This window comes from Nerophis lumbriciformis, linkage group LG34, assembly GCF_033978685.3.
Source record: "Nerophis lumbriciformis linkage group LG34, RoL_Nlum_v2.1, whole genome shotgun sequence".
Taxonomy (NCBI): Eukaryota; Metazoa; Chordata; class Actinopteri; order Syngnathiformes; family Syngnathidae; genus Nerophis; species Nerophis lumbriciformis.
In genome coordinates, this window is record NC_084581.2 from 14956834 (window position 1) to 14968647 (window position 11814).

Sequence of the window (11814 nt, forward strand, 5' to 3'; positions counted from 1 at the left end):
CGTATGCGTCTCTGTGTTAACAAAGCATCCATTCCCGGTATATCTGCCTGTGCCAGAACTTTTTTGTGTGTTAACCGGTCACGCCAGGTGATGCCCAGTATTCTCCTGATGCAACAAAGGTGAAAAGTATTTAGTCTGCGTACTTTGCAGGAGTAAATGATAAATGATAAATGGGTTGTACTTGTATAGCGCTTTTCTACCTTCAAGGTACTCAAAGCGCTTTGACACTACTTCCACATTTACCCATTCACACACACATTCACACACTGATGGAGGGAGCTGCCATGCAAGGCGCTAACCAGCACCCATCAGGAGCAAGGGTGAAGTGTCTTGCTCAGGACACAACGGTCATGACGAGGTTGGTACTAGGTGGGGATTGAACCAGGGACCCTCGGGTCGCGCACGGCCACTCTTCCACTGCGCCACGCCGCCCCAGCGTCTATGTTTTACGGCCGTAAGGCCGAGTATTTAGCACGCAAGCTTGGTATACCTTCATCTTGGTATTGGTGTCTGTTCAGCAACTCCAGCACAAAGAGGTATCCACCAGAGAAGATTTCCCTCGTGTGAATTCCCCTCCAACATGATGCTCCAAGGACAGGCCTTCACATTAATGGCAGTCATTGCTTTTCGGGCAGGCTTGACCCAGAGTGCTCTTGGACATTATGCATACTACTGTCTATGAATGTTCTCATTCATCCAGATCATTGTCTGGAAGAATGAGGGGTCGTTTGTATAAGACCCTCTTTGCTAGGTGAGCCAGGGCGGTTGCTGCTTTGCATCGAGGGAGAGGGTGCTGCAGATGTTAGAGCCTAGATAGGTAAAGTTCTCCACTGCCTCCTGGGTGTTAATACCAATGTGGATGGTAGGAGGGCTGCAGACATCTTGACCCATGATCTTGGTCTTCTTGAAGCTGATAATGAGGCCAAAGTCTCTGCATACACAGGAGAAGTTGTTGACCAGTTGTTGAACTGCTTCCTCCGTATGCGCAGTCAGAGCAGCATTGTCTGCAAAAAGCATTTCTCTAATAAGCACTTTCTGCACCTTTGTTTTTGCTCGGATTGTCCAGGTGTTGGATGTGACTCCCTACTGTGGTGCAACACGCGAGTGAGACAGTACAGCCAGTAGTGATCGCTCTGTGCATGGTTCTCCTTTCTTATCTTACATACCTTGTGTAAATAATTCCACCACAGTAAGCTGCTTTTTAGGTGGAGTGTGTTGTTGTTGCGGTCTTATTCGCCTCGTAAAGAGTTGCATTTTACCCACTCGGCTCGATGCAGTTTCAAATGCTGGAATAAGTTTGTTGTGCTGCCGGCTTTTTGTAAAGAAACTTTCCGTGTCGTCACTTGTTCCACGCCTGTTGCCGCAATTCTAAAGGACTGACAACACTTCCACTTTCTTCGGAACAAACTTTTCACTCTCTTTAGCATTAGCATTAGCTTAGGTTTTGCTAGACCTGTGGATAAGGAAGTAAGGGTGAGGGATACAGAAGCTTATTGTGGCCACAAGTGAGCCGGAGCAAGAGGAGAAAAACTTAGATTTTTTTTCTTAAATCCTCTGCAACAAAAAACTTGAATTTAACGATAAAATCGATATATCGTCCAGGCCAAATATATGCACGTCATTGGTGCGAAAAACATCAGAAGTTGAGCAAATTCTAAATGGATCGTTTAGCACAGTGGTTCTTAACCTTGTTGGAGGTACCAAACCCACATGTTTCATATGCGCATTCACCAAACTCTTCTTCAGTAAAAAATATATATCTTTTTTTTTTTTTTCAAATTCAAGACAAAGTTATATGTTTTTTTTACCGGTGCACAAAATGAACCGTGCATGAACATCACCTTGTTCAAAGAACAAAACCAACACAGTGCATAAACTCACAACAATTTACACACCTGCAAATCAGTGTGACTTCTGCTTTTGCTGTATCCATAATACGCCGATATGGAAAAGTTTTTATTTACACGATGAGTCAGGTGTGTCTCGACATCCGCATCGGAGGCTCCGCCGAACCCCTGAAGCCGACTCACCAAACCCCTAGGGTTCGATCGAACCCAGGTTAAGAACCACTGGTTTAGCAGAAGTATGAAAGAAGGCGAGATTGTTTAATAAATGTATCTGTAATGCCTTCATAGTTTGATTTCAAATTTTCCGGACTTATGCAGATCCCAAATACAAAACAAAAGGTACCAATAGGTAAGAACATTTGGTTTTGCATAATAGGGCCCCTTTATTCTATATACTATTGTCGCTTGAGAAGAAAAACTGTATCACAATGTGAGGGATCTACTTAGTCTTAGATGATACTGAGCAGCACCTGGGCGGCGTGGCTAGGCTGGTAGAGCGGCCGTGCCAGCAACTTAAGGGATCCAGATTCGATTCCAGCTTCCGCCATCCTAGTCACTGCCGTTGTGTCCTTAGCAAGACATTTTACCCACCTGCTCCAAGTGCCACCCACACTGGTTTAAATGTAGCTTAAAGATGTAGATAATGGGTTTCACTATGTAAAGCGCTTTGCGTCACAAGAGAAAAAGCGCTGTTTAATATAATTCACTTCACTTCATTACCTCAGCTTTTGACGCCTCCACATTTTGTATCTTTAGTTTTTTGCCAAAAATTGTTGCCAAAATGTTGCCACTTTTCGTAAACTGTCTCCGTTATCGTAAGGCCAAACATTGTGGGTAACAAACTAGTCTGTTTGGGCTAACTAAACTGGACTACCAATGAAAACCAAGGTCTTACAATGGAAATAATTAAAAAAAAAAAACAGTCAAGGTGTGACTTTCAGCTTTAATTTAAGAGCTTGTACAAACATGTACCATACAGGAATTACTGCCTTTTTTTTTTTTTTTTTTTACAGAGTACCTTGTGGACAATAATTGTAAATAACAATAAGGATAATACTCAAGTCAACTGCTAATAGAACAGCTTACTGTTGTTTATTGATAATGACATTTGTTCTATTTAAATTCCATAGTTGTGTTGTTGTGTAAAGGCAGCCTACTTCTCTGTTCAAATACTTGTGGACTTAACTGAGTCTGCTTGTTTGTATAGATGTACTAATCTCAGTGTCGCAAAAGTGCAATGACAGTGCAAAATGCTACACACCGTAATGATGTGCAAAGTTAAGTTTAGTTCACTAGAAATCATCTACTCACATTTTACGTTTGCATATGTCAAATGCTGTGCACTGTATTTCTAATCATTCCATTTTCACCCCTTCAAGTGTGCGAAAATATTTTATTGGGTTATGACTCACTTCACTTTATTCTGCATCGTATAAGAAATGAAACTGGCAAACTGAAAATGTCCCTTCTATTTAATTGGTATAAGCATTTTATACGCCTCTCTTCTTTTTCTAATTCTATGTTGATACTTCCTCTTTGGTAATCGGCGTGTTTGAGAGCAAAGACTTTAACCTAAATATTGCAGCAACGACCACAACAAGAAAAGAAAATCACTTGGTCGCTCAGTGTAGAAAGCCAGCACAGGTAAACAATACATTCATTACCAGCTTGAAAACAGAACAGACTTCTACAAAATCACAAAAATATAGTTTTCCCTTTTCTTTTCAAAAAGTTTCCAGGCACTTGAAGACATAAAAAGCATGCATTGTTTTGTTGTTTCTCTTGCAGACCTTTGTGGATATATGAACAGTTGTCACTTCCTCATTTTTGCATTTTTAAAGAAGTCACTTAGTGACGCACAGAAAGTGACTCGACATCAACACCATCAGTCCTGAAGTCCTTTTAGTTGGCCTCAAAAAGGATATGGATTGTATTTGTGATAAAATGTCCACATTCCACGAGATATCACCAAAACAATAGTCCAGGCTGATGGGTGAGTAAAGCCTACAAACTGATGGGTCAGTCAAGACCCCAGCTTGTTAGCTCCTCCTTGGTCCTCGTGTCCTCATTCACACTTCCTGTCATGGTTGGCCTAAATTGGACTCTCTCTCTTCCCTCATTTGGTGGACCGGTAAGATTGGCCCTCTTCAAGAGTGCACTGTGTGCACAGATAGTAGTAGTGGAGGTTTAGCTACAAGGCAGCCAGGTGGCATACATTGGATGCTGGGAGGGAGGAATGTACTGCCGGGGTGGCGAGGGCGGGCAGGAGAAGAAAGGCTGGACCTGAGCTACATAGTAGTTGCTGAAGTTACAGTTGGAGACGTATGGGGCGGGTTGGTAGAAGCAGGTGACATTAGCGGCAATGGGGATGGCGTTCTGCTCGGCCAGCACACGCAGCGCCAGCGAAGAGATGAGGCCCAACGTCTGGCGCCTCTCGTGGCCCATCAGGCACACAGTGCTCTCCTGCACCACGTCGTACAACACGGCCAGATAGTCATACTTCCTGTCCTCCAGGTCCACAAAGTGGTTCTGCAGATAGGACTCCAGCTTCCGCTTCTGCTCTCCCACGTCAGGAAAATCTATGAAAAAGCGCGAGCACATGTACCGCTGAAGCACTTTCATCTCCTTGTCGGAGGCCGCGCGGAAACCCCGCACCAGCAAGTGGCAATACTTTAGCAGGCCCCCGCCCCGGATCTCCTCAGGGCTCCGGGTGCAGATGAGACGCTTGCGCAGGTGGTCCAGGGCGGCAGGGAAGTCCCCGTAGACGCTCTCCCCGAGGATGGTGGGATGAAAAGTGGCGGCCATGGGGTGCTCTGAGCACTCGTAAAAGAGCAGGAGTGAGTCCAGGCGAATTTGAAACGAGTCCACACTGAACTCAAACTGCCGCCGGAGGGAGTCCACAAACTTGAGCTCCACGTTTTTGCCTCGATTGTTGGAAAGCGAGATGAGGCTCCAGCGGTCCGAGTCGTTGCACACCTTCACCATCTTTTGCACATAGGCCTCCTGAAAAAAACATGGAGGAACATGCGGTGAAGAAGGAACTGTTTGCATGTAGCATCAGCAAATAGCTTTGTACTTCTAAATCAAAAGCAGTGACTACAGGGTAACTAACGCCTTACAGCATCTACTGTAACTAACTCCCAAATTTGGCAACTAAAGTTTCTCTTGTTATATTCTTATTTTACTGTTATATTTTTATTCTCATTGTTGCTTTTTATTTTTATTCTATTGTAATATTTTTCTATTTTGTTTCCATTTATACCCCCATTATTTACTTTTTACTTTTTAAATTCGATCTCAATTCTGTACAATGCTGCTGGAATTTTAATTTTCCTGAGGGAACTCTCCTGTAGGAATCAATAAAGTACTATCTATCTATCAAACATCTTGGAAAACTGTCTCAAATCTTATAAAATGACATGGGCTAGCCCAGGGGTCGGCAACCCGAGGCTCTAGAGCCGCATACGGCTCTTTAGCGCCGCCCTAGTGGCTCTCTGGAGCTTTTTCAAAAATGTATGAAAAATGGAAAAAGATGAGGGGGAAAAAATATATTTTTTGTTTTAATATGGTTCCTGTGGGAGGACAAACATGATACAAACCTCCCTAATTGTTATAAAGCACACTGTTTATATTATACATGCTTCACTGATTCGAGTATTTGGCGAGCGCCGTTTTGTCCTACTAATTTTGGCGGTCCTTGAACTCACCGTAGTTTGTTTACATGTATAACTTTCTCCGACTTTCTAGGACGTGTTTTATGCCACTTCTTTTTCTGTCTCATTTTGTCCACCAAACTTTTAAGGTTGTGCATGAAAGGTGAGTTTTGTTGATGTTATTGACTTGTGTGGAGTGCTAATCAGACATATTTGGTCACTGCATGACTGCAAGCTAATCGATGCTAACATGCTATTTAGGCTAGCTATATGTACATATTGCATCATTATGCCTCATTTGTAGCTATATTTGAGGTCATTTAGTTTCCTTTAAGTCCTCTTAATTCAATTTATATCTCATGACACACTATCTGTATGTAATATGGCTTTTATTTTTTTGCGGCTCCAGACAGATTTGTTTTTGTATTTTTGGTTCAATATGGCTCTTTCAACATTTTGGGTTGCCGACCCCTGGGCTAGCCCATCTATAATTATTCATGACAAGATGCTTGAAGGCTACATTACTAGCATTAAATGTAGATTACAATAGATTTAGAATCGGTAAAAACCTAATTGTCCGCCTTTAGGGAAATTATAGTTCCAATAGCAATAACACCATATGCAGTATACATGACAATAGCAGCACAGCTCACAGGGTAAACAGGTATAAATACAAAAATTTTATAAATAAAAAAGTAAAACATATGGCCACTAGAGATGTGTACCGCTGACCAGTATTTTTGGTACTATTTCCTAATTGCGTCGGTTCTGGAAGACTGTTAAGATTCTGAACTAATGATACAGCTATCTGTGTTTTTTTTCATCCGGCTGACCGTCGTCATTATGACACGCTGTCACATTGAGTTCAAGTTCCGATACTCTGCACAAGTACATGATAATCAGATTGTAATAATCACAAATAAGGAAGCAACACCACACACAAGTTTGTAACACAACAATATTTCCTCCTCAAAAAGTCCCTCAAAGTCACGCACACAAATAAGAGTCAGCGTCAGTTTAAAGTGCACGCCACTTAACTCACGACTGCCCCCTACGGCGCGCTTTGTCAACACGACCGTCATCTAAGCGATCCAGCTAATCCACAGGTCAATATTAATCCACTCAGAAATGTGAATATTTTAAATAATCACTGTTTTTTATTTATTTATATAATACACACACGACACAGGCGGGCGTGGCTCGGTTGGCAGAGCGGCCGTGAGAGCAACTTGAGGGTTCCAGGTCCAATCCCCGCTTCCGCCGTCCTAGTCACTGCCGTTGTGTCCTTGGGCAAGACACTTTACCCAGTGACGCCAACACTGGTTTAAACGGAGCTTTAAATGTGTAGATAATGGGTTTCACTATGTAAAGCGCTTTGAGTCTCAAGAGAAAAGCGCTATATAAATACAATTCACTTCACTTCACATACGTCGGCAGCTGAAAACACTGGCTTTCGGTCCATCACTCAAATAGGTCCGTATGCAACATAAACACAAATAATTCCTATTGTTACAAAATGCACACACACCCAACATGCTAATTGGATGTATTGATGTATATTATATATTTGATATGATATATTATGTTAAAAGTCTGTGAATGAACATGAATACCATACGTAATATTATTTTATCACTATTTTTTTATGTTATTATAAGGACAAGCAGTAGAAAAAGGATGGATGGATATAATGAGTGTAAGTGTAATGAATAGAAACACAGTGATAGATCTGTGTGGTCTTTACAAGATGATGACACAACAACTGCATTCCACCTTGCATAGTTGACTTGTTTAAGACCTAAAAAGCAGGTGTTGATAAAATACTTCCCTGCTGTAAGATGTTATAATGTTGCAAGTGCACAACCTCTTTTGCTAATAAAAATACTAATACATGCAATTTTTCCCATCTTTATTTACATAAATTACATATAGTACCGATAAGAGTAACGATGAATACCGGTATCGATAAGGAATATTGGTATCGGTATCGATAACATCCTAACAGTATACATCCCCAATGGCTACAAGCCTACAACTAAGAAAAAAAATATTCTGTATAATATTCATGGCAATAAGTCATAATAATGCAGTTTGTATATCACATTGTATCACGCATAATATCACACAATTATTGGGACATTATATATATATATATATATATATATATATATATATATATATATATATATATATATATATATATATATATATACATACATACATAATAATAACTGGGATTTATATAGCGCTTTTCTAAGTACCCAAAGTCGCTTTACATGTAGAACCCATCATTCATTCACACCTGGTGGTGGTAAGCTACTTTCATAGCCACAGCTGCCCTGGGGTAGACTGACGGAAGCGTGGCTGCAATTTGCGCCAACGGCCCCTCCGACCACCACCTATCATTCATCATTCAATTCACCGGTGTGAGTGGCACCGGGGGCAAAGGGTGAAGTGTCCCGCCCACGGACACAACGGCAGCGATTTTTGGATGGTAAGAGGCGGGGAGCGAACCTGCAACCCTCAGGTTTCTGGCACGGTTGCTCTACCCACTACGCCATGCCGCCCAAAACATACATACATACATATACTGTATATTTATATATATATATATATATATATATATATATATATATATATATATATATATATATATATATATATATATATATATATACATACATACATATATATACATACATACATACATACATACATACATATACTGTGTATTTATATATATATATATATATATATTTTTTTTTTTTTTTTACTACATAATCAGCCTTCATATGTAGCACCGAATAGATGCAGACCCCAAATTAGATATAGTTATGATATACTGTGATTTACAATATATTGTTCATTTCTCAGCTTTCACAAGTAATTTCATAGGGAATGTGCAGCTGGTTTTGGGGCTTGTTAGCCAGGGTATCTAAATAAATATAAGTCTGAGCCACCTCTTTAATTTGCTGTAGTTCAATGAGGCCCTGAAAAAACTAGCTAATTAGAATATTGGACTTCAAGCTCACCATGCATGTTCACCTTTTTAAAGGCCCAAAAAATATATAACATGTATGCTGTACACAGAAGCAGAACATTTGGCAAGGATTTCCCAATAAACATGACACTTTTCTAAAGTTTTGTTGCACAAAAGTTAGTACCTAACCACTCTTCCTGTTTTTTGTTTTTTTGTTCTATCTTTTGTGAGAGAGCATGCTCAATCAATTGTGGCAAGCGCTGCTTATCATGAACACATGTTGGACATGTTCGCCTCTAGACCAGATCGAGTAGGCATGAATGGTGTTTTGTTTCTGGTGGTGATGTCTTCAATGTGGGCCATTAGTCAACCAGTCAGTCCTGTCCAATGTCGGTATAATTTAGAAGGCTGGCCTATTTAATGTAGATCTGAATCCGGTTGGATTACACAGAATCCTCTTTGAAAAGGACCTTTCTGTGCTGCATATTAGTTGGCTGTAAAAGTTGATGAATATTTTCAACATACAGTGGCAATTTTCCCCAAAATGTATCCTTGGTTTTCGTATGCTGTCCTTGTTATGGTACTGCCAATCATTGCGTGTAACAAAATCTAATTTGTTTGTACGCGTATCATTTCGTCTAATCGAGTAACCAAACATATAATTGCACGCGTTGGGATTCAGTTTTTGTGCTTTTGAGCAAAATAAATTACCCTAAGGCCAAAGAAAGTTGCAAATGCCAGCATTTTTATAAAGAAACATTACATACATTAAATTCAAGAAGGAACTTGTAAAGTCCGAACTGAAGGTGGCGTTCACTTAGCTATCCCCTCCCTTCCTTTTCGCTCATTGCCATGAGTCTTCAATTAACATGTAAGAGATATTGAATGTTTATGCATCCATTTCATTCATCATTTCTTTGGATTTTGCGTTTTTCTGCATATTTAACTATATTTTTCTCTATAAAATGTTTTGTGTTATTATTGTTGGGTGTCTCAAACCGAAAACTTTGATTTACATTAGGACTTCAACCATTAATCCATTTGAACAAAGCTTTGCTCAAGTGTAACTAATAAAAATTTATAAAATCCGGACCACATAGAATGTGGACATGAATACGCGGACATAGTTTCCGCCAAGCTGCTGCAATAGTGTGCGCATGAGAGTGATGTACACATTTTAAATTGCAATTTCAATGTTAATGATGTGCATTTATAAAAAAAAAAAATGAAAGTAGTGGCAAGCAGAAAACATGTTTTTCAACTATTTTTCCTCTACGCATAGAGGCAATAAAGCAAGGGTGTCAGACGGATAAAAGAATGAATGAAAGAAACTGCTCTTCTAAATGTGTCCACTGGATGTCGCAGTAGCAATTCTTTGTATCCCTGCCACAGGAGTGTCTGACTTCAGAGGGGGCGGAGCTATGTGCCCGGTTAAGATGGAGGACTGGGGACACAATATCTGGGCGCACATAAATATGCTGAAATAACATGTATCCCCTTCTAACTTCATGTGTGATTCATGAAATGGGTCCAAATGCACAAGTTTTGTTGTAGATGATGCTACATATGTACAGAATACGCCACATAATGTTAGTACATCAGTTGAGGAAATTACATTATCATCCTGTAATTTGATTTTGATATTACTAATTATTACATGTTCTGATAGATTAAAATGCTACACCAATGACAGCATTTTAAAACACCTATTTGACTGATGAATGTATCACATAATTTATTCAGAAATTATAAATCACGCCAAATGAACAGCAACATGTAAGTGTAAAAAAAAAAAAAACATTATGATTTGTATGTTTTCAGATTGTGCTTGTTCTATTTTTAAACAAAGAAAACAATCTGAAGTTGTCTTTATTTTTAAGTTATCATGACATGATTTTACCAGTCCAGCCCACTTGGGAATAGATTTTCCTCTATGTGGCCCCTGAGCTAAAATGAGTTTGACACCCCTGCTATAGTTTATTTTATCTTATTACTCGAATAATCGAACATTTACAATACATAAAACATTACCTTTAATGTCATAGGTGTGATTTTCTCCTTGTTCACCCCCTCAGGCAAGAAGTCCAGCAGGCAGTCCAGAACCAAATCTTTTACCATCCTGAACTCCGTCTCCCCTTTGAGTTCGGCGCAGAAGATGAGGTCCAGGTCCTTCCACCCGAGGCCGCTGTCCTCATGCAGGACGTAGCTGGCCGCCGAGCCGTTGAGCCGCACCTCCCGGACGTGGATCCTCTTCTCCTCCATGCGGCTGCGGACCACCTTGACGATGTCGCGCGGCTTCACCTCCAGCGTGGGGAAGCTCCAGCGGCCGTGGATGGGGATAGAGCCGGTGAGGATGGCGTCCAGCCGCTGCACTTGTTCCCAGTTGAGCACGCTCAGGTTGACGCTATTCCCGTCGGCGCCCACCGAATCCACATTCTCGCCCATCTTTTCTTTCTAAACTTTTCCTACAATAGTCGCTGGGCCACTTTTTACGCACTGGCGTCCGTCACTTGCGTGCACATGGCGGAACAAACTCTTAATATGATTGTCCTACTTCTTACATAAGGTCTGCACTCCAGACAAATTTAATTCAAGCTGCCTCCCGGTCGTGACGCTTATTAGTCACCGTGCGTCGCTGCTGCCAGGCTGGAGCGTCCGTATCCACTCCAAAAGTCCCCTTTTGTCCACTTTTAGTCCGCAAGACTCACCGACGCGTCCAATATGTCCCAAAGAAAGATGAACGAAGTGCTACCAGTGCGCAAACGAGCTGTCACTCTGGCACACCTACTTTAACAAAGTGGTGTATGCTGGTTGAGGACTCACATTTTGGCCCTTTCTGTGTCGCCGATAGTGCGTGTATGATGTCATAGCGTAGAAACTTCCACAGCTGCAAACTAAGCGAGTTATTTTTTTTTATTTTTTTTTTAGCAGCCCCGCTTCCCGTCTAGAGAAAGAGAAGCCCTCAAAGGGGGCGGGCTGTCTGTTGATTGACAGGCGGAACCACCGCCTTAGCGACTGTCCCTGTTATGAGTGCAGTTAGGAGTACTGATGGGCATTTCTGCTCTTTTGGGGAGATCGTTCTTTTTGCTTGACTACCAAAAAAGAGCCGACTATTTTGGCTGCTTCAATTGATTTATCGCCAACATTTTTAAAAGCCTACTGAAACCCACTACTACCGACCACGCAGTCTGATAGTTTATATATCAATGATGAAATCTTAACATTGCAACGCATGCCAATACGGCCGGGTTAACTTATAAAGTGCAATTTTAAATTTCCCGGGAAACTTCCGGTTGAAAACGTCTCGGTATGATGACGTATGCACATGACGTCA

At 41.0% G+C, this 11814-nt stretch overlaps 1 protein-coding gene across 1 annotated transcript; it reads right to left on the minus strand.

Moving 5' to 3' along the window:
• Positions 1-2612: 2612 nt before the first annotated feature.
• Positions 2613-11513, minus strand: LOC133576098 (terminal nucleotidyltransferase 5A-like). Its single transcript, XM_061929079.2, has 2 exons — positions 10512-11513; positions 2613-4850 (listed from the first exon to the last, which is right to left on the minus strand). The coding sequence occupies exons 1-2, from the start codon at positions 10923-10925 to the stop codon at positions 4035-4037; spliced, it is 1230 nt and encodes a 409-aa protein (XP_061785063.1). The 5' UTR covers positions 10926-11513; the 3' UTR covers positions 2613-4034.
• Between the last annotated feature and the right edge of the window lie 301 nt (positions 11514-11814).